This window comes from Peromyscus leucopus, chromosome 3, assembly GCF_004664715.2.
Source record: "Peromyscus leucopus breed LL Stock chromosome 3, UCI_PerLeu_2.1, whole genome shotgun sequence".
NCBI classification, from domain to species: domain Eukaryota; kingdom Metazoa; phylum Chordata; class Mammalia; order Rodentia; family Cricetidae; genus Peromyscus; species Peromyscus leucopus.
The window spans coordinates 60,914,443-60,937,600 of NC_051065.1; the positions used below are offsets into that span (position 1 = coordinate 60,914,443).

The following is a 23,158-nucleotide window of genomic DNA, read 5'->3' on the forward strand; positions in this document are numbered from 1 at the left end:
GCCTCAAGGACCTAATAACTACCAGGTTCTCAGCTTTGAATTCAAGGTCATCCATAATGCATAATGAGTTCAAGATTAGCCTGGGCTACCTGAGGCTGAATCTTAAAAAAACAAAAACCAATCCAAAACAATTAAAAAATCTTTTTTGGCATTTTTTGGCATTTTAGAAGACATCCCTACAAAAGGCTTCAACTTGACAACGCTGAAGCACCCCCTAAGTTACAGGACAATATTTCTATTTCTTTAAAGGCAAACAGTCTCTTCATTGGCTCCACCCTTAGAACTTCCTGACTGACAGGCTTTAGGTAATAAGCAGTTTTGCTTCCTATAGTTGAGCAGCACGACAGACTCTCAGAGAGACCTTAAACTCTCACCATTTCCTGAAGAAGAAGGTGAGTCTGTCTGGGAAGAGACCTGGAGGAAGGGAGCTGTGAGAGGCAGCAGGGGATGGGGCATCTATGGGGGTGTAGGTGGTGTGCCCGTGGCTCCACAGGGAGGGCTCTGCTGGGGGGAGTGGTGGTGGTGGTGGAGATAAGGGCCGAGGAGATGAATTAGCTTGCTGCGGTTCCAATCTGCCTGTAGGTAGCTGTGGCACAGGACACAGTGTAGCCTGACACTCTTTACAGAAATTTCTGGGTCTCCAAGGCAGGTTCCTCAGACCTGGGAGACAGCTCAGATCATCTAAGTCACTTTTTTCTTGCCTCAGAAAGTCTGAGGACCCTCTTAGCTGCCCAGGTCATCCTGGGCAGAGGAGAGTTAGAATTCAGCGTGCTGACTCTTCCCACTGTACAATAGACAGATCTGTATGGACAGTTGTGTGGTTCTGTGAGCATGGGGCAGGGTGGAGGGAGCTATCAATGCCGGATTAGCTGCTCTGAAGGCACAACATGGACAAGCCTGCAGCTGGGGCTCAGGGCCCCTGGCTGGCTCCCTGATGCTCTTTTCCTTTATGACTGTATATCTGTAGCGTCTGTAGCATCGCCTTGAAATCTGAGGGGATGATGCCTCCAGCAGTTCTTTCGTTATTCAGATTGTTTTAACTGTCCTGGGTTTTTTGTTTTGTTTTGTCTCTCTGTGTGTTTCTTTTTTATTAACATGAGATAAATGAACGTATTTCTGACTTCAATATGGTGTTTCAAGACACACATTAAACTGTGTCCTGGTCAAATCAGGAGAATGAGCCCTTCCATGTCCTTACTGTTTCTTATGTTTGCAGCCTTAGAAGGCTTCTCATCGTTCTTCATAAAACATATAGTAAGATGTTGGGCATTATAGTCAGCCCAGTATGTGCTGGGCTTTCAAATACTTGGCACAGCAGAGGTTTGGGTGCACTTAACTCTCAGACCTGGCATTGGGCATGGTACCTGTTCCAATGCTGCAAGAAGGCTGGTAGCAGGAGTAGAAATACCGTTTCTGTGCTATCACAAACAGTTTAAATGGCATCCAGATTATCAGGGTTTTAAAAGTATGCTGGGGGAGGTGTCGGGGTGGTGGTGGTGGTGGTGGTGGTGGAGATGCTTATGAGATGGCTCAGCATGTAAAGGCACTTCCTGTGCAAGCCTGACAACCGGGGTTCAATGCCCAGAACCCATGTGAAGGTGGAAAGTGGGAGCCAACTCCACAAGGTCATCCTTTGACCTCTACAGGAACACTGTGGCATGCACGAGCCCCTGGGATTTCCCTGCAGAATCACATGGAGCAGCATTCTTGTGTTTAATTTCTCTAGTTCTTCCTTTGTAGTGCTTCTGCTCTCTGTCTCTACAAGGATACACAGAGATAACAGAACACTGCAAACAGTTAGGGAGGGATGGGGAAGAAGAAAGCATTGGAGCAGTTCCTATGTTTCTAATAGGCAATTTCTCTCTTTCCCTTCCTTAAGATCTGTCATTCCTGATCTTCAGAGCTGGTTCCCCTCAACATGGCTGCTGAAAACACCGAGGTAAGGTTCATTCTGGTCGGGAAAACTGGAAATGGAAAGAGTGCCACAGCAAACACCATCCTTGGGAGACGTGAATTTGATTCTAAGATTTCTGCTGATGCTGTTACTAAGACCTGCCAGAAAGCCTCCAGGGAATGGGAGAGGAGAAACCTTGTGGTGGTTGACACTCCCGGGCTGTTTGACACCAAGGAGACCATGGAAACCACCTGCACTGAAATCAGCCGCTGTGTCCTGTACTCCTGCCCCGGGCCTCATGCCATCATCCTGGTTCTGGAGCTTGGACGCTTCACCGAGGAAGAGCAGAAAACTGTTGATCTGATCAAGGGTCTTTTTGGGGAGAAAGCCATGAAGTACATGATCGTTTTGTTTACTCGAAAAGACGAGCTGGAGGACCAGAGCCTTGATGAATTTTTAGGCCAAGCAAATGAAAAGCTAAAGAATATCATCTTGCAGTGTGGGAAACGCTACCTGGCCTTTAATAACAAAGCAGTAGGGGCCGAGCAAGAAAATCAAGTACAGCAGCTGGTAGAACTGATAGAGGAAATGGTGGGGGGAAACGAGGATTCCTACTTTTCTGAAAAGATATATGAGGATGTAGATAGAAGGCTGAAACAATGTCTAAAGAATCTGGAGGAAATTTATGATCAACAATTCAAGGATGAAATCCAAAGAATAGAAAATCAAACAGAAAAAGAAAAGAAGGCACAAACTGATTCTGCAAAGAGAAATTATGATGAGAAAATGAGAAACATTAGGAAAGAGGCAGAAGAGAATATATTTATGTATATTTTCAATATGATAAAAGAAAAGCTTTCAGAATTTTGGGACAAGTTGAGATGGCGAAGTAAATGACATTTGTTCCTTGACAGTTTCATACATGTGTGCATATAGTATGTTCTGATTACATTCATGTCTTTTGTTTGGGTATGTTTTTTGCTTTGTGATCCACTGAGTTTAACTAGGTTCATGTGTGTGAGAACAGGTTCAGAACAATCTGTAAGAGCATGGTGGGCTCACCAGGAGGAGCACAATGGAAGGCTCTTCCTCTCCCAGAATCCATCCATAGTTAACTCCTCAGCGGGGCGCAGTAGGTTCCCATGAGCTCCTCCTCTATCCAGGCCCATGGCTGATGTGAGCTTGTGACTGCAATGACTGTTTCTTGAGGACACACGCAGGCACATACACACACACACACACACACACACACACACACACACACACACACACACACAATTTAAACTATTAAAAAGGACAAGTCATTAGGAAAGCTGGCTGGAAGCTCTGTGGTGGGCCCCCGAGTTCCACCACACGTGACGGAGAAGACATGGATGATCCTGTGGAATGAACGCTCAGTGCTGGGAAGTACAAGATTTTTGTGAGATGTTCTAATCTTCAGGAAAAAACAAAAAGCAAAACCAAAACTCCTTCACACCACTTCCTGGGAGAAGATGAGGTGCAGGTCTCTGAATTAGGAGGATGGAGGAGATTACAGGGTCCACTGTTTCCACCAACCCTAACTTCGTTCTCTAGTAACCTGGCTCTTTACAGCTGCCATTTCTGAACTTGAAGGGCCCTTTCTTTGGGCTTCAGTCTCTGGCCCCACCTCTAGCCTTTCTGGGCTGTGAGGGAGGTCAGTGCACTCTCTCCACCCCCCTGTCTCCCAGGAGTTTGGCCAAGTATCTCATCCCTACTAACGCTTTACTTTTATACCCTGCACAGCCCTGTGATCCCCCTAGTAGGCCTGGTGGATGTGAGGCTGCCTGTGGTGTATAACAGCTGCGAGACCAGAGTGTTACTGTGCAGTTGATTTTCCATAAGCCAACTTACCTTGACTTTGAAATCTCTGATGCGCTGTTAAATGGAACTAGAACACAGCCGAACAAAAATGCACAAAGTACTTCCACATAGTTACACAGACCCCCTCACGGCCATTCCTGCATTCTCAAGGATATTTTAAATAACTATTGCTTCAAAACAGCTAATAATAAAGATGAGTTTGTTTTTATTAATGAAGTCAGTTACTCTGGTTCCTCTCCCTCCACCTTCTCCTCTTTCCTCCAACCGTGGCCACTCCCTCTTCTTCCCAACAAAATTTCCCTCAAATTTATGACATTTGGTTTTGCTTTATGTCTCACTGAATTTAGCTAGGACTGCTCATGTGACCGTGAACTTTGGATAGTACATTAGAGGCCAATGCGTTCAGCAGTGGGGACACAACTGGAGAGTCTGCTCCCCACCCCGGCCAATTCCGGAATCTGTTAGGGGAGTTGGTGGCATCAGGGGTCTCTCCCAGCTGTGAACTTCATGCAGCTTATTTTAACAGTTTTATATGAGGGAAGGAGGTGTTTGCCTGCATGTATGTGTGTGCCTGGAGCCCACAGAGGCTGTAGAGGGAGTCCGATCCCCTGAAACTGGAGTTGGAGATGGTTGTGAGTCACCACATGATGGCTGGGAATCCAGCCTGGGTCCTCAGAAGAGCGGCCACTCATCACCACTGGTCCATCTCTGCAGGGCAATTTTGCTACCGTTTATAACGAGCTTGCCAAGCATTTTATTAATAGTTTAGGCTTTAAAAACCCTATTACAGTGATTCTAAAGGCAGAGACACTGTACACACACCACACTTGCTCAAGATAGAGCTGTGAGTGGCCGGCCATAACTAGGTCCCTTCTCCAGGTGGAAGGCAGAGGAAAGCTCTGTTTGGGGTCAATACCAGTCCAAAGTGACACTCAGGGAGAACACTGAGCAGAGTTTAGTATGCTGAGATCTCCCTGAGATGTTTCTCCATTTCCCAGCCTCTCCCCATAGCCTGTTTTGGGTACCATCTCATGTTAATGGCAGGATGCATGGCCCCTCCATCTTGCCTTTCTCCCCTGAAAAGTGACCACAGCTCATGTGATGAGTCAGAGAGGAGCTGAAGGAGAGGGGACAGGAAATGTCTGTGGCTGATGAGGGGAGGAAATGTTTCAAGGGCACAGATACATTTCACACCAACTGTCTTACTCTCATAAGAGAGGCTTCTGGGAAATGGGCTGACATGAACTGTTGAGTCCACAAATTCTCAAGAATTGTAATGAAAAATCACCCTCTGGTCTCTTTGCTGTAAAATTTCAAATGAGCTGGACACAAGATTTGTATGGGTATGAGAAGGGAGTCTGCAGATTGAAAAAAATGACAGTTTTGTGTCTGGACATTTCTGCTCCCCGCATCCCAATTACTGAAGACTCCACATTCCTGGGCCCCTTCTGTGCACAGTACAGTACATGGAACCCGAGAGGAGACTTTAGAAGGCCCGTGGTGAAGAATTCACTTTGTCAGGGCCTATCTCAGCACCTACCTGGTTGCTTGGTGATTCTGTGTCATTACCAGATTTCACAGGTGAACCCGAGGAATCCAAGTTACTGAATAATAGACTTTCCTGAAGGTCGGAATTTTTCCTAATCTGACTCAATACTCCTACCCCTGCCCCCACATCACTCTTGTTCATTGTGTTAGGGAGATCCAAAACCTAAACTCTTCCTGCTGTCCTCTGCCAGAGTAACTACCCAGAGCCGGTGGTCCCCTGGGTTTATAAAACATGCAGATGGCAGGTTTTATGATAATCATGGTGTGGAGATGTGAGGATCTCCCTCTATATATGTGGAAAGGTTGAATAGAGTTTGAAAGGAGACTATTGTAAGTTGAAGAGTTATGCATGGACCCTGAGGCAACCACCAAAAAAGCGTTGTCCTAAGTAAGTCAACACGAAGAAATAAAAGGGAAATCACACAAGAGTCATCCCCAAAGTAGGCAGAATATAGAGAAAGGGAGAGAAGAACAGATTGGACAAGGAGAAAACTGGTAGCTGATAATCTTATATTGTTATTTTATATGTTCACATAATGAGTTTAGATCAGTTCTACCCCCATTACCCTCCCCTCTAATTCCTTCAGCCCTCTCCTCTCCTCCCAACTTTATGTCCTCTGTCTCCCCCAAAATGGCCTTGTCATATCCAGCAGGTTCTGTTTTCCTGCACATGTCCACTGCCTCCAATCTTCCCATGCCCTTGTCTGCAGTGATCTCTGGGCCTGGAGGGGAGGAGGTATGATATAGATGTCCCATTGAAATCCAACGGTATCATGAATTATATAAAGTATAAAACATGTAAATACCCAAATTGAAAGTAGATTCTACTATAGGCTATTGACAGGAGCCCCCTCCCCATTTCTTAAGTAAGTTAGCACACAGGAGATTCAGTATCACTGCCAACCGACTCATTGTCAGACATATTTATAGAACATTCCGCCAAACAGGAGCAGACTGCCCATTGTTTATTAAGATGAATCGTATGTAGTCAACAAAAGTCCCAGTGATGGGAAAAGTGACTAATAACCATGAAATACTTTATTTCTCACTTGATTTATCACATCCCAAGTGCCCAGTAGCTCCCAGGGGCCCATGGGTTCTATATTAGATGCCACAGAATAACAGGACCTCAGAAAGTTCTGCTGTGCAGCTAGCTAGGAAGAAGGGTGGGTCCCTTGACTACTCTGGTTTCCAGGGCTCCTCCCCCCGACTTCCTCTCTGCTGCTCTCTTCTGGCTTCAGCAATGCTGTGAAATCAGAGGAGGCCACAGGACCCAGATTTTCAGGTGAGACTGGGAGTGCTGAATTTGGAGAGGAGGGGGCTGCTCTGTCCGCTGTGTCCTGTAAACCTCCTGGCAGACTTGCCCTTGGAAATCGTACTTATTGGTCCCTGTTTCCTGCCTGCTAATTTTAGGCTGTAATCCGTGGTGAAGGCTGCTGAGTCTTACAAATTCATGTATGCTTCAGGCTCCATTGCCTCAAGGATACTTTCTTTTTCTTTTTCTTTCTTTCTTCCTTTTTTTTTTTGTTTTGCTTTTAGAGAGAGGGTCTCTCTATACAACAGCCCTAGCTGTCCTAGAACTAGCTCTGTAGCCCAGACTGGCCTTGATCTCACAAAGATCTGCCTGCTTCTGCCTCCGTGTGCTGGGATTAAGATTAAAGGCTTTCACCACCACTGCCCAAAAGGATACTTTTCTTATGGAGAAAGTATACCTTCACTGGTCAAAAAATGTTTAACTTGACTCTTTCAGAGAGAGAATGGATGAATTAGTTTGGTGGGAGGAGAGAAGAAGGTAGGGATGAGGGTCCCTAACATGCACAGCTTGGCATGTGTCCTCATCCAAACTGGCATACAGGTCAGGGTCCTCACTGGCTGTTACCTTTTTCCCTCAAGCTGCTCCCCAGGGAAGCTGCCTTGTGGGGAACCATTCTTTCCTAGGTTCATGGAAGAGTTGAGCTCTAAGTTACACTCATTGTGACTAAGTTCTGAAGCCAGTAATGGATGTGTGTTCCTAGGCTGAGGGAGGAGGACTTAGTCAATGAAATCAGCACCCACAGAAGCACAGGTCCTGGGTAGACATATGAATTGGGTCTAAAGACACCCCCCCGCCCAAAGTCTTGAGAAATTTTACATGGCTGCTTCCAGGTCTCCTCGCTAATCACCAGCATCAACTCTGTTAAGAGTCAAATGGTTTCCCTTTTCTAGTCTATGAGAGGCTGTCTTCTACCCACCCAGTCCTCAGACATAAAGGAATGAGCCTCTTTCAAAACAAGCATCTGGCTTTCTGCTTCACGTCTGTAATTGATGGCTCTCTGTGTGGAGACTCTGTCCATAAGAAGGAACATTCCAGCCTGTCCTGGAAACAGTCAGCTCCAGGTTTCTCAAAATTTTCATGGGTAATAGATAAAGGACGCATGAGTGTTTCTTCATGTTTGTGTATTGGATAACAAGAAAGTGATTGCTGTGTGCACAGGTCACTGTCGATCAGAGGGAGGCAAAGAACCAAGACAGTTAATTTGCTAGTTTAGTGAACCGAGACCCACCCTTTGTCCAGTGCTGTGCCTGTCCCCAGGAAGTTTCCTGTCGTATAGTCTAAGAGGAGAGAGTAAATGTTAGAGGATCATCTCATGTTACAACCCTGTCCTTGATGAAGAAAGGCTGCTATGCAGTTACAGCAAGAGCAAGCGACCTGCAAGGTCTGCATCTGGGGCCAGTGCAGCTGCAGCAGAGAGGTTGGACAGGGCCTCTCTGGAAGCAGGGGCTAAGCAGCCCCCAGGGAGGGGAAGTTCTGAAGAGGCTTAGGAGATGAGAGGACCCTGGGAACATAGGAGAGGTCAGTGTCTTCAGAGAAGGATGATCATGCAGGGACTTCTGGACCTTTCCTCTAGTTCAAACCATCTTCTAAAGGTAAACAAAAGCCACTAGGGAATTCAAGTAAGAAAAGTAAAATGCAACTTTATTTTTTTCCTTAAAATATTTTTATTTTATGAGTGTAAGTGCTTTGCTTTCATGTAAATGTATTGTATATACATACATACATACATATACATGTACCATGTGCATGTGTGGTTCTCCAGGAGGTTGGAAGGCCCATCAGACACTGGAGTTAGAGACAGTTGTGAGCTGCCATGTGGGTGCTGGAAACTGAGCCCTGGCCCTTGGCAAAAGCAGCAAGTGTTCTTAGCATCTCAGCCACCTAGTCTTCCTCAGGTCCAGGCATTCCTAGAAGAGAGTGCTTAAAGCCATTAACACTGATAAAGGAAAAAGGAAAGAGGTATGTGAAAGTGGTCTTTGTTTAATTTTGTTCTGTTCTGGGTTTTTATTTTTATTTTTATTTTATTTTATTTTGAGACAGGGTTTCTCTGTGTAGCTGTCGCTGTCCTGGAACTTGTTCTTCAGACCAGGCTGGGCTTGAACTCATTGAGATGCACCTGCCTCTGCCTAGTGATTGTTGGGCCTAAAGGTGTGCATCACTACCGCCCAGCAGAACACCAGATCTTAATAGTAGACACTAAAGTAGGCTGTACTGTTTCACTTTCATTAAAAAAATTAATTTATATACAATCATAGAAACTGCCAAGAGGTACAGTTACACCAAATGAAATGATTATTTATGGGTTATTAGAATTTGGAGTGGTTTTAGTTTCTTTTCTGCTTATTTCCTGTTTTCACATGACATGAAGGATGTTAATACCCCCTCAAAACAGAGCAACAGAGTTATGAAGGGAGATTGGACCTAGACAAGGTATCTCTTTTACACCGAATGACTGTGGGCCCGGCAAAGTGGTAGACAATGTGCGGCACCTGTTTCTGCTGTGGTAAATGCACTGAATAAGGACTCCGTTCCCAGGCCTCTGGAGTGCCCTGGGGATCTTCTCGCTAGGGCATCGGACCACCTTCTTAGTTCCAGCTAAGAAGGTGACAGGTGTCCAGCAGCAGCACCAGCCCCAAACAGACAGTGGCTAGGATGTAGGTCCTCAGTGACACTTTCAGAGCCACCAAAGTGAAGATGGCTCCCATCAAGAGCAGGATCAAGAACTGGTTACTGATCTCTTGTGGCACAGGTGGACCCACGACCAGCAGCAACCCGGCCAGCAGGTCCAGCCAGCCCACAGCAGTTTGGTAGTTTATAGGATCTGGCTGCTAGCCAAACAACCTTAATGGAAACACCTCAGCAAACTGCTAGAACAAGGCTTCCAGTTCTTGTGGTGGGGGGTGGGGGGCAAGAGTTCTGTAAGAGCTTGGCAGCCCCAGTGAGCGACTCTGAGCAGGAGACGCAGCATGTCCAGCACAAGTGCCATAGCAGTGGCGGCCTCTTCCTCCCTCCCTGTCGGGCTACTGCAGTCGCCCTCCGCCATCTTACTGAATTTTTTATTTTTTTGTTTTTGGAGACAGGGTTTCTCCGTGTAGATTTGGTGCCTGTCGTGGATCTTGCTCTGTAGACCAGGCTGGCCTCGAACTCACAGAGATCTGCCTGGCTCTGCCTCCCGATTGCTGGGATTAAAGGCGTGGGCCACAAGCCTGGCTGCCATTTTATTTTTAAAATGACATTTGCTGGCAGAGTAAGAGGGACCCAGGGTGGGATGATTGGAAACCAGCCTGTTACCCTGACAGCAAATGGCAGTGGATTTGATCAGCGTGAAGGTAGAGACAAAGAGGCAATAAGATTTCTGGAAGGAGAGCCATTAAGATTTCATGATGGGCTGACGAAAGGCAGAAAGCAAAGGCTGTAGCAGTGGAGCCCAAGGTCTGGCTCGAGCCACAGGCTGCACCGGCTGCCATTCACCGAGACAAGGAGCCATGCCTGGGGTTGGGGAGTCGTCAAGGGTTCTATCCTGGCCATCTTTGTCAGAGATGTCTAGGAAAGAGTGAAAGCCACAATGAGATGCTGAGCCAGAAGTTTGGAACCCGGAAGGAACATCTTGTAAAAGGCACCACAGCACTCACTCACTAGCTCGGGAGAAGATGGGGGCCAGGACAAGCACAGGAGGTCCTGGAAGTATATGAGTTTATGTTTAAAAAAAAAAAAAAAAAAAAAAGAGCATCCTGAAAATGGAGTGTTGAGGTGAGTTTTGGGTATGGGGCAGGAGACATGAAAGTCTGGAGTTTATGACCAAAACTTTCGTGTTGGCTTCAGGAGGCAGGGTTCCAAAATGCTCTGGCTGTTTCTTTATCTGCAGGGAGTCAAGCTACAATGGCAGCCCAGTACCATGGTGTGGGGTCTGTCCCAGGAAAGCCAAGGACCAGCGATGGTGAGCGGAGCTGGGGTGCGGGGCTTGGGGGGTGGGATAGGGCTGGGGTGGGGGTGGGGGTGGGGAGGTGGGGGTGGCTGAGCTGCAGGAGAAGTGAGAAGGCAGGCAGGGGGCATGGAGTCCCTCCTGTCTTGACCATCAACCCCCACATAGCAGGAGCAAAGTATTTCCGGCTGCTGTCCTCATATTTCCCAGCTCTGCGGGGTCTCTTGATTCTTCCTCCTCTCTTTGTAGGACATGCCCATCAAACTAAGCAGGAGAAACCTAATGGCCTCTCACTGGTCTAGACCTTGGCCCTCCCTCTTTTTCTTTCTGTTCCCCCCTTGTTTGTGTTGACACAGGCTTTCACACTGTGGCCTAGGCCAGCTTGCAGCCTCCTGTTGTTGTTATTGTTGTTGTTGTTATTGTTGTTGCTCTTTACTCTTTGGGGGCCGCTACTCAGCTCCCAAATAAATCACACACAGAGGCTTATTCTCGCTTATACATGCCTGGCCTTAGCCCTGCTTCCTCTTCTCAGCTTTTCCTAACTTTAAATTATCCCATCTATCTTTTGCCTCTGGAATTTTTCCTTTTCTTACTTCTGTGTATCTTACTTTCTGTCTTACTCCATGGCTGGCTGTGTGGCTGGGTGGCTGGCCCTTAGCATCCTCCTCTCTTTGTTCTTTTGTTCTTTCTCCTTTTTTTCCCCTCCAGATTTCTCCTCCTATTTATTCTCTCTGCCTGCCAGCCCCGCCTATCCTTTCTCCTGCCTCGCTATTGGCCATTCAGCTCTTTATTAGACCATCAGGTGTTTTAGACAGGCAAAGTAACACAGCTTCACAGAGTTAAACAAATGCAACCTAAAAGGATGCAACACATGTTTGCATCATTAAGCAAATGTTCCACAGCACAAACAAATGTAACATGTTAAAATAATATTCCACAACAGCTTGTGACAGCCATCCTGCTCTTGTCTCCCCAGTCCCGCTAACAGGTATGAGTGAACCACCATGCCTGACTTAAGCACAGTGTCTTCCTTCCTTCTTCCTACAATATGAACATAGCAGAAAGGCTCCCTATGCTAAAGGAGGATTGGGAGAGAACAATGTGCAGATAATTGATCCCCCATTTGGGTCCCTTCTCCCAGGGTCCTCATTCTCCCCAACAACTGAATCAGTGTGTCACTGAGCACTCCAGTTCCTCTGTCACCATGTTCACTATGTCAGTTGAGATTCTGCTGGTTTATCAAACTACCTTACAATGCAGTAGCGTAAAACATCACCTATTTCTTTGGCTCCAGATGCTGTGAGTCCATCAGGCACTCCTGGGGTCTGAACCACATCTGATAAGTTGGGTACTCACTCATGTGCTTGTGGCAAGCCACTGGTTCCATGTTAGAGTGCTGATAGGCTCACAGATCTGTCATTCATGTACCTCTGACAAGCTAGTGGTTCCCTGTCAGTATCTTAATAGATTTGCAGATGTGTGTACTTCAGGCCTTATTAAACTTTCCCCCCACTGCTACTTTTTCCTCGAGAAATGTTTATGTGACCCTAGGTACATAGGCATATAAAATAGGTTACAAGTCAAACATAAGAAATTTGATAGCCGGGCGGTGGTGGCTCACGCCTTTAATCCCAGCACTCGGGAGGCAGAGGCAGGCGGATCTCTGTGAGTTCGAGGCCAGCCTGGTCTCCAAAGCGAGTTCCAGGAAAGGCGCAAAGCTACACAGAGAAACCCTGTCTCGAAAAACAAAAACAAAAAAAAAAAAAAGAAAGAAAGAAATTGGAAATGAATTTTTGGTACACACACACACAATTTACTGTTTCTGAAAGATTAAAGCATATTTGTCCTGTTCATATTGTGAGGAGTTTTAGTTAGATAGGATGAATACATTCTGGAGACCTGTTACATAACATAGTGAACATTCTTAATTTTACAGTTGATAAGAACATAGATTTTAAGTGTTTTTACCACAAAACGTAGTTTTGTGAGCAATAGAGATGTTAACTGCATTGCACACTATTACTATGTACAAGTTGTGTTGAACAACTAGTCCTTGACAACACTGAAGAAGTGTATGGCATGTACAAAGAAAGTAAATAAGAAAATTAAAATTAATGAATGTATTATTTTTCTTCAACTTCAAAAAAAAGCATATTTGCACACTAGTGAGGTGGATATGCTTGGGTTTTGTTTTGTATACATAAGTCTTGAATGAATATTTGATACTGCAGGATAGAACATCTCAAACATTTTTCAGGGTCAATTGATATTTTAATTTTACAAAAATCAATTCTAAGAACTGCATTCACTAAGTCCATAATAGAAAGTGGCAATAGTCTCGAATCTGAGTCACAGTGTTTTGGGCAGTGTTTATTGGTGTTGCATGATATGAGCAAGACAAAGGATTGGTGTTTTTTGGTCAGAACCAAGGTTGCTGTTTCATCATAGAACACAGGGAAGTGTGGTCAGAGACATTACAGATTCATTACTCCTTTGATTTCAAAATCAGTTTTAGTCGTTGTGTGTTCAGAATCCTTTACTGTTGCTAACTTTTTCTCCTCCTACACATGTTCAGCTTTGTGGCCCCACATGGGGGTCACAGCCTGTGGTCTAAAGAAGCTTGGGTGTAGTCATCTAGCTCTTGGGCAGGCCAGGGTGGTGGGGATCTTGCCTGGCTGTTTGCTCTATTTTTAAAAGGTCTTATTAATAAAAAAAAAAAAAAAACTTTTGAGCCAGATATTAGGGTAAATGTTGAAACATCAGAGAGACAGAGGAACAAGTCACAGCCATGTCTCACCTCGCCAACTCCACGAATCCTCTGTTTGCTTCTGAGTCTTCAGCCGAAAAAGCCTCAGCTGAAAGAACTTAGTCAAAAGCCTAAGCCAAAAAGCTCCAGCCAAAAGAGAGCCTGACTGTTTGCTTCTGTGTCCCCAGCTCAAAGACTCTCATGAAAAACCAAGCCAAAAAGCTCTCATGAAAGGCCAAGCCAAAAGGCTCTAGTTCCTGTCTCCTCATACCTTATATACCTTTCTCTGCCCAGCCATATTAGTTTATTCTTAGTGCTGGGATTAAAGACGTGTGATTCCCAAGTACTGGGATTAAGGGTGTGTGCCACCACTGCCTGGATCTGTTTCCTTCCTAGACTGAATCAATCTCATGCAATCCAGGGTGGCTTTGAACTCACAGAGATCCAGATGGATCTCTGCCTCCTGAGGATTCAAGATGTGTGTCACCACCCTGGCTTCTGTGTTTAATTCATGGCTTGTTCTGTCCTCTGATCTTCAGGCCACTTTTATTAGGGTTCACAATGTGTCACCTCATGGCTGCTGCTGTCCAACAAGCTAGTCCAGGTGTCTTCACCTGGCAGCTGTAGAGGAGCCAAAGGAGCAGACAGGCCACGTTGCTTAAGAGCTCTTGGAAGTTTTGCTTCCTGGTCCTCCAGAGCAGAGTGTCCTTCACTATGTATGTCATAGTGTCACTAGTGTCATAGTGTCCTCCAGATCCAGACCCACCGGCTATATTTTACTGGGAAAAGCTGAAAATCTCCATCCCAAAGAGGAGGGGATTCAGGGATAGGAAGGGTTGGGGTATGTGTTGCAATCTATGCAGGGATCATCATCACATGGTATCAACACTGGCTAATTGTGGCACAGGAGCTATGATTGGTGCTTTTTCCCATTCTTCCTTCCTATGGCCAAGAAACCAATGCCCACAAGAACCTTTCAGATGTGGCACTCCACTGTGCAGCTCGGTAAATGCTGATGGGAACAACCCTCACATCTTGTCTTAGATCATCTCAGACAGTGTTCGAGTAATATTCTTTCTTTCATCCTGGGATTTTGTTTTCCACACATGGGGAACTGTCTTTTTTTTCCTCCTGAGCCTTTATTTTTATTTTTATTCATCTATTTATTTTACATCACAACCGCAGCCTTCCCCCATCCTCCCTCCCAGTCACCCCCTCCCCACCATGCTGCCCCCACCTCCAAATCTCCTCCTCTTCCCTCTTCATGGGCAGTTCTCCCATGAGTATCAATAAAACATGGCATATCAAGTTGCAGTAATGCTAAGCACCTCTCCATGTACTAAGGCTGAGCAAGGTGACCCAGTATGAGGAGTAGGGTCCCAAAAGCCAGTTAAAGAGTTGGAGACAGCCCTTGTTCCCACTGTTAAAGAAGCCCTGGAAGAAACCAAGCTACACAACTGTGACATATATGCAGATGGCCTAGGTCACTATGAGGAAATATCATAAAGCTTGTATGTCACCCCTACTTGGCTCTCAGTTGGAAGAAGGAAAAGTCATTTTTAAATACAAATCAGAACAAAATACATCCTTCCCTGTAGGTGCCCCAAACCCATACTTTGTGTGCCGCCCTGGATTCCATTAGCGGGGTGGCTGTTGGAAGCAGCTCACAGTTCTTTTCTGAAACTCTTATTTCTCCTCTGGGGGCTTGGGAGCCACAAAGGGTCAGAATGAGGAGTTCAAAAGATTGTCGTCCAGAGGCAGTGAAGAAGAGAGACCAAGGGAGGCACTTGCTGGAGCTCCTTGTTGTCCAGTCCTTCCAGATGGTCATTTAGACCCAGAGGCTGTTTGCAGACCCTGGGGGGCAGAGGTGACAGCAAGGGGGAGCCCCTGTGAGTGGAGCAGCAGGAGAGCAGGCACGGGATGATGGGACTCCATGTGCTTAACTGTTGGGGGCCCAGTCTGCACTGAATTTTGTTTCTTTGATGTTCTAGGGTTCGGAAACCAAGACCAGGAAAATTCCCAACTGAGAATTGTCTTACTGGGGAAAACTGGAGCAGGAAAGAGTGCGACAGGGAACAACATCCTTGGAGAGAAAGTGTTTCCTTCGGGCATTTCTCCAAAGTCCATCACCAAGGTCTGTGAGAAAAGGGTGAGCACCTGGGATGGGAGAGAGGTCGTTGTCGTGGATACGCCTGGTGTTTTTGACACTGAGGTACCAGATGTTGACACAAGAAAAGAGATAGCAAGGTGTGTTGCCCTGACCTCCCCAGGGCCTCATGCTCTGCTCCTGGTGGTCCCATTGGGGCGCTACACTGCGGAAGACCATAAGGCTACACTGAAGATTCTGAACATGTTTGGAAAGAAGGCTAGAAGATTCATGATTCTCTTGCTCACCAGGAAGGATGACCTGGAAGACACTGATTTCCAGGAGTACTTAAAGACGGCTCCTGAATTCCTTAAAGAGCTGATCCGTAAGTTCGAGGATCGCTACTGTTTGTTCAACAACAAAGCATCAGGAGCTGAACAGAAGGACCAGAGGACACAGCTGTTGACCTTGGTCCAGCGCATGGTGATGGAAAATGATGGAAGATGCTTTACCAACAAGATGTACAAAAGTGCTGAGGAAGAGATTCAGAAACAAACCCGGGAGAGGCAAGAGCGTTACAGGGAGGAGTTCGAGAGAGAGCGAGAAAGGATAATCCATGAGTATGAAGAACAGATTAGAGATCTGAGAGATCAGCTGGAGAGGGAAAGGAGAAAGGCTCAAATGGAGAGGGAATTCACCAGAGCAGAGGCCTACTATGCAGAGAGGAAGCAAAATGCTAGGCAGGAAGTTGAGCACCAAAATACGATACTTGAATTAATCATGAAAGCATGGGAGATTGCTCAATTTGTCTTCAATCATTTTATGCAAGATGACTAGACCTAGTCTATATCATCCCTATTTTCTGCATCCCTGTCCCCCAAACCCTGCCCTGCAGGACTCACTCCTCAATGTCCAAATGCTTTAGCTTCCATCTTCCAGGACTAAGGAATGAACTATTGGTTGCCTTTGACAGTTGGTAGATGTTCAATTGACTTATCCAAAAACTGACCCATCCTCAATCTGTGAAACTCCAAGGCAGAATGTATGAATGCTTGCCACCCCTGTGTTCTTCCTCAGAGCAAGCCACCCAGGAGCCCCTAGAAGATGACTATGAGATGTACCCACTCTTCCTTCTCAGGATTCTTGACAATGGTCTTCACCTGCAGCTTCTACACATTGCTGCTCACTTTCTGGACAACAGTCTTCTATGTTTTATTAGGAAGTTCAGTGCTTTGCATGAGGTAATCTTCAGACAGAAATAGATGGCTGTATAGTTCTCAGTGAATGTCGGTTTGTTTTATTACATGTTCGTAAAGAGCCTCAAATTGTTCCCTATCTGCCCTTTGAAGACAAGGCAATTCTCCTAAGTCAAGTAGTTCAGGATGAGCACAAATTAGCAACTTCACAGACAATTTACGGTGTTCGCTGTGTTCGAGTGTACCTCTAGAAGCTCTCATCAACCTTTTAACCTGTTTGATGAAGTCAGCTCTCTCCTTGGGAAATGATCTGACTGCCCCAACCCCACCCCGTACCCCAATACATCTAGCTTGTTCTGCTTCTGCCCCACCCAGCTAATTTGCTTATTATTGTTACAATAAACTTTTCAGCTGCTTCATACTTGTTCAGAATTGGAATCTGTTTTGTCTTGGAGGATGGTGCTGCTGTTATAGCACAGAAATGAATTTTGTTTTACTGGTAAAAGTTTAAAGTGTTTTCCCAGCCAGACTTAATCTATCGCCATGACATCTCCTCATCTTCTGTTTTGTTTTCTTATGCATGTGGGTGCATGTGCATATATGTATATGTGTGTGTATGTGTGCATGCATGTTTGTGTGTGGTCAGAGGACAAGTTGTGGGAGTTTGTTCTCTTCCACCATGTGGGTCTCTGGGATCAACCTCAAATCCTCAAATTTGGTAGAGGATCACCTTACCACAGAGCCTTTTCACAGACCCTCTCTTGGTAGAGGACCACCTTAACACAGAGCCTTTTCACAGTCTCTTGGTAGAGGACCACCTCACCCACAGAGGCTTTTCACAGTCTCTTGGTAGAGGACCACCTCACCCACAGAGCCTTTTCACAGACCCTCCCTGCTTTGTTTGAGACAGAGTCTCTCATTGAAATTTGGATCTTAGCCGGGCGGTGGTGGCGCACGCCTTTAATCCCAGCACTCGGGAGGCAGAGCCAGGCGGATCTCTGTGAGTTCGAGGCCAGCCTGGGCTACCAAGTGAGTCCCAGGAAAGGCACAAAACTACACAGAGAAACCCTGTCTCCAAAAATCAAAAAAAAAAAAAAAAAGAAAAAGAAAAAGAAATTTGGATCTTGCAGGTTTTCATACACTGTCTGTGAGGAAGCCACGGATACTTGTTACCCCAACTCTTAACAAAGCAGAGTAAAATCCTAGTGTAGCATAAGGTCTCAGAAGTCTACGTGTCCAAATGCTCACCAAGGAAATGTTACACGGCAGTGCTTCAGTTATGGGGAGTTTGAGGAAAACACTACATATATATATATTTTTAAATTTTGTTTGTTTTTCGAGATAGGGTTTCTCTGTGTATCCTTGGCTGTCCTGGAACTCACTCTGTAGACCAGGCTGGCCTTGAACTCAGTATCTACCTGCCCCTGCATCCCATGTGCTGGGACTAAAGACATGTGCCACCACATCTGGCTCCTAAGTACTTTCGTTTTTATTATAGAAGAAAGATGTCCCATCAAGTCACAAAGCAAAATCTTTGGCTGGTTGAACACTATAAAATGTGCAATTTTGGCTGGTGCCAGATGGGAAGTGTGGCAAGAATCCTGCTGGGAGAGAGGCAGTAACCCTACCATGAGAAACTTTTCAATGTCCCCTTGCTCAGGAAGTTTAGCTCTGGCCCTGCCCTGTTCCTGGGCTGGCCCGGGAAACCACTGAACCCCATTTCTTGCTTATATTTTTACTTTTCAAAAGCAGAGACTGGATTGCTCTCCCTTTGGGTCCCTGGTGAGAAGAAAAGGGGACATGTTTTCTTTCTCTTTCCATTTTGTAGGCCCCAGTGAAGGCCTTCCGGCAGGTGCAATCTTTGGTGGTCTCACTGTGCTGGCCCTTTCTGGGGTACTTTTCATGTAGGTAAAAAGAGTGAGATACGTAAGCACAGGATGGCTGTGGGTCCCTGCTGTGGACTCTCATTAATGACTGGAGAGTCGAGTCACGTGCTAGGCAGAGCAATCAAGTGGGTAAAATGATCCTCTCCCTTGCTGATTTAGTCCTTTGTGTTTATCCAGTTCTCACAGACCCCCTAGGGAGTGTGTCTCTGATGTCCTGCTATTTTCTAGTTTATTTGAAGCAGGGGAGATGCCTTTTCTTTCGTCCAGCACAGGACCTCAGTCTCAGTGTAGACATTAGAAATGGTACAGAAATGCCACATCAGTCACACCTGGGGATGGGTTTGGACAGTGCATTATCAGCTCTTGGCCCACACTTGATATTTCAACAACTTCCGGGTACCTGGTGAATGTATATGACAAATCCTGGATGTTTTTGTGAAATGCAGTGTTCACTTCTTAAAAAGACAGAAAGTATACAGTAGTGATCATCTTCTAGCATTAATGTAAAACATTGATGCAGATTTAACAAAAGATGGCAGCCTTCTTCGTGAGGGCGTTTTGTTTAGAATGGACTGCCTCTATTAGGGCTTTTCCAATTACTCTCACTAACCCCACCAGCTTCCCTCACTAGGAGCTAACAGTGGATACAGCGGGTCTGTAGGCGGTCAGTATAGGAGCAGCCCTTGTCCCACAAGGAAAGGATCCAAAGGCTAGAGCCACAGAATCAATTAAACAAACATGTACCTAAAATCCAGTTTTTCCGGGTGTTGCTCCAGGAACTAAAAAGCCCACAGGGCCTTCAGCTCTTCTCACTCAATGCGGGGTGGCTCTGTGTGCATTTCCTTATTTCAAGAACCCACACCCCATTAGCTTCTCTAGGTTTGGTTGATTTCTCTCTACCAGGGTGTCTCTGTAGGAGTCTGGCCGGGTACAAGCTCTGTGTGGTGCGGAAGCAGACTCACTCTGACGGTTAATTTCTTGACCCATCCTTGGCCGCTGCGTAGAATTAACAAGACTACAGCGGTTCGATGTAAGAGGCGGCAGAATGAGGCTGCAGCTGGCTCCAGAGTGAGGGGCGGAGCTGAGTCACTGGCTGGGCATCCATTGTACTACTAGTCTTCTGTCCTTACCACCTTTTGCTCCTTCCTTATTCGCAGACCCACACTGTTGCCTAGAAAGCAGAGTGTCCACATTTGTGGGCTGCATTCCACAGGGTTTCCTGTGGCTGGCGGCAGCCGTATGACCTAGAACATAAGCAGAAGTACTGTGGGTTTCTGCATTTCCTTTGCCTCGGTAATAAAGGCTGTATTCTCTTGCTTCTCCTGGTGACTCAGAGGCTGGAAGTTGCTTTCAAAGAATGCTGAGTAGGAAGGAATGGAAACATGACTCGTGGTGCTAAGCTTAGCCCCAAACAGACACAGAACCTCCCGCTGTCACTTCGAAATCAGCACCTTTGATTGCCAGGCCACTGTAGTGAATTATCTCGAGGTATCAATGTGATATGCCTAGGCTGATGGGGAGCAGTCCCCACATGCCATAGGGAATTGTAGAGCCCTTGTAACACAAAGGATACTTCCTGAGCTGAGGAACTGACATTGATTTACCTTAGATGAGACCTCTATGTTGACTTCTTAGAGCCTGAAGACAAGAAGCCTCACTGGAGAGAGACAGAGTGTGGTCTGAAGAGTTCATCTGACTCTAGAAACTACACAGAGAACTGCAGGACAGTTAGTGAGGCTACTAAGACCTCCTCCAGAGAAAGCTTGAGATCTTCACATGGAAGGGCAGAGAATGCACCACTACCACCACCATATAGAGCTGCAGAGAATGCACACCACCACCATATAGAGCTGCAGAGAATGCACACCAACATAAAGACTGAAGAGAATGCACATCACCACCATAAAGAGCTGCAGAGAATGCACACCACCACCATATAGAGCTGCAGAGAATGCACACCACCACCATATAGAGCTGCAGAGAATGCACACCAACATAAAGACTGCAGAGAATGCACATCACCACCATAAAGAGCTGCAGAGAATGCACACCAACACATATAGAGCTACAGAGAATGTAAACTGCTTCCTTTAAGAGGTCTGAGCCAATGTCATTTCCTTCTTTTGTTGACTGCACTTTATCTGTAGGCGCATCTCTCCAGGAAGACATCCTGTGCTGAAGAGGTCTTGTGAAACCCGGGTTCCCACCCTACATGCCTTCTAAGCACCCAGCCTTCTCGTGTGGGTTCCTGTCTTTCATAGACCCCTTTCCCTCTGCTCACCCTTCCAAATGATCCTCCTGCAGAGCTCATTCACACAAGCACACCCTCCCTTCACCCCATCCACACACCCATCAAGGTAAAGGAGGTTCATGGAAGTATAAAATATTCTCTGCTCTCTAATATTCCCAAAGCTAGATCTAGAACTGGGTGATAGAACCCAGAGGAAAAAGGGGAGGTAACCAGAGATAACCAGCCTCATGGGGAAGGGAGTACTAGTCTTTCTTGTCCAAATCCATGCAGATGGAGACACCCCACACACCTTATAGCCTCGGGGTAAGGTTCTCTTAGGCCAAAGCTGATTTCTTCAGTTCTTATCCCAACTCCACTCATTCTGACCCACAGGAAGTGTCCATGAGAGCTGTTTGTTACAGCTCAAGAGAATCAAGTGTCATTTTAATTTTTATTATTTATTTGCCCTCTCTCTATAGAGCTCTCTCTATAGACCTGCAGAGAATGTACACCACCACCATATAGAGCTGTAGAGAATACACACTACCAATATATACAGCTGCAGAGAATGCACACCACCAACATAGAGGTCTACAGAGAATGCACACCACCATCATGTAGAGCTGCAGAGAATGCATACTACCAACATATAGGGCTGCAGAGAATGCACACAACCACCATATAGAGCTACTGAGAATGCACACTACCATTCACTATATAGGCTGCAGAGAATGCATACTACCAACATATAGGGCTGCAGAGAATGCACACTACCACCATAGAAAGGTGCAGAGAATGCACACCACCACCTATAGAGCTATAGAGTATGCATACCACAATAGAGCTGCAGAGAATGCATACCACCACCATAAAGAGCTGCAGAGAATGCACACCAGCACATATAGAGCTGTAGAATATGCACACCACCATAGAGAGCTGCAGAGAATACACACCACCAACATACAGAGCTGCAGAGAATGCACACTACTAACATATAGAGCTGCAGAGAATACACATCACCACCATATAGAACTGCAGAGAATGCACACCACCACCATATAGAGCTGCAGAGAATGCACACTACTAACATATAGAGCTGCAGAAAATGCACACCACCAACATAAAGACTGCAGAGAATGCACGCCACCACCATATAGAGCTGCAGAGAATGCATACCATCATTATACAGAGTTGCAGAGAATGCACACTACTATATAGAGCAGCTCAATAGGTCAATTGCATTAATTTAAACAGTGCCAAGCATTTACTTTTAATCTGCCACCAAATGCAATGGGTGAGCACTAGGAAAGAATAAAGGTTTTTGTTTGTTTGTTTTTGTTTGCTTTAGAAAAGAAAAATGTCCAACTTTCTCCTGCTATCTCAATCCTAATCTGTATTTAATCCTGCCTTTCAGGTTGCTGCCCATGAAGCTGCATTCTTTCCAGGCACCCTCTGACTGACAGTGGCTCCTTTTAAGCTCCCTCAAAGCTTTCTTTCTAGAGAGGCTCTGATTGGCATAGCAGGAGTTTAGACATAACTGTAGGACATCTCTGTCTCCTTCCCATCTTGTCAGTGTGTCCTGCAGTAGTCCTTACCCGCATGACCACTTTCACTGGTGAGACTACAGCGCACCTTCTCTTTGCTCAGGACTTTCCCTCCCTTTCCCTCCCTGCTCAGTAATGGAATGCCTCCACACCGTCTGTAGATCCAGCGTGTCCTTGGACTGTTATCACAAAGTGCAAGCTTATCTTCAATAAAGACATGTGTTTCTGGTAGATGATTGTCTGGGGGTATCAAGACACCCGATTAGTAGTTCCCAACTCTCAGTGCTGAGGCTACCTTGGGTCAGAAGGAGGGGATCAAGGCAGTAAGAGCTGGGAGCCAGGGCTGAGGGAAGAGTCTGTTTCCTGTTTGGGGAAGTCAGGACAATACAAGGAAGTGCACATGCTCTGTCAGGTACTTCCCAGCAGGGTTCCAAACCAGGGCCATCACTGCCATTTGCCAAGAGAAGTGATTTATGATGTTGTTGCCTGTGCTAGGGAGGTTAGGAGTTCCTCTTCCTAGGCAGACAGAGGAGACTGGATCAGGCCTGCAGATGAGCAGCTAGCAGGACCCAGGCCACATCTTCTGAGTCCTGACAGTCTCCATGCTGTCCCTCCCACCCCATTCCCACCTTCCCGGAAGGGAGCTCAGCCCTGCTGCACTGCTGAGGGGAGAAGAGGGGATTGGGAGTCTGTCCCCGCCCCCCCACCTCCTGTTAGCTTCCAGTAAGCTGGTCACGCTCCAGGCCCTTTCCTGAATCCACGGACGTTCACGTGCATCTGAGGCACCACAGTCTGTACAGTTAGCTAAACTGCTTCCTTTAAGAGGCCTGAGCCAATGTCATTTCCTTCTTTTGTTGACTGCACTTTATCTGTAGGCGCATCTCTCCAGGAAGACATCCTGTGCTGAAGAGGTCTTGTGAAACCCGGGTTCCCACCCTACATGCCTTCT

At 46.2% G+C, this 23,158-nt stretch overlaps 2 protein-coding genes across 2 annotated transcripts; both read left to right on the forward strand.

Moving 5' to 3' along the window:
- Positions 1-286: 286 nt before the first annotated feature.
- Positions 287-3,944, forward strand: LOC114700138 (GTPase IMAP family member 9-like). Its single transcript, XM_028879645.2, has 2 exons — positions 287-392; positions 1,880-3,944. The coding sequence occupies exon 2, from the start codon at positions 1,919-1,921 to the stop codon at positions 2,789-2,791; it is 873 nt and encodes a 290-aa protein (XP_028735478.1). The 5' UTR covers positions 287-392; positions 1,880-1,918; the 3' UTR covers positions 2,792-3,944.
- Positions 3,945-6,460: 2,516 nt separating this feature from the next.
- On the forward strand, positions 6,461-16,970 carry Gimap4 (GTPase, IMAP family member 4). Its single transcript, XM_028879594.2, has 3 exons — positions 6,461-6,569; positions 10,465-10,536; positions 15,259-16,970. Exons 2-3 carry the CDS (start codon positions 10,479-10,481, stop codon positions 16,188-16,190), a joined length of 990 nt encoding a protein of 329 aa, XP_028735427.1. The 5' UTR covers positions 6,461-6,569; positions 10,465-10,478; the 3' UTR covers positions 16,191-16,970.
- The last annotated feature ends 6,188 nt before the right edge of the window (positions 16,971-23,158 follow it).

Coding starts and splice junctions, on each gene's coding strand:
- LOC114700138 (XM_028879645.2), top strand. CDS start 1,919: ATGGCTGCTGAAAACACCGAGGTAAGGTTCATTCTGGTCGGGAAAACT.
- Gimap4 (XM_028879594.2), top strand. CDS start 10,479: ATGGCAGCCCAGTACCATGGTGTGGGGTCTGTCCCAGGAAAGCCAAGG. Junction 10,537..15,258: donor AAAGCCAAGGACCAGCGATG/GTGAGCGGAGCT, acceptor TTGATGTTCTAG/GGTTCGGAAACCAAGACCAG.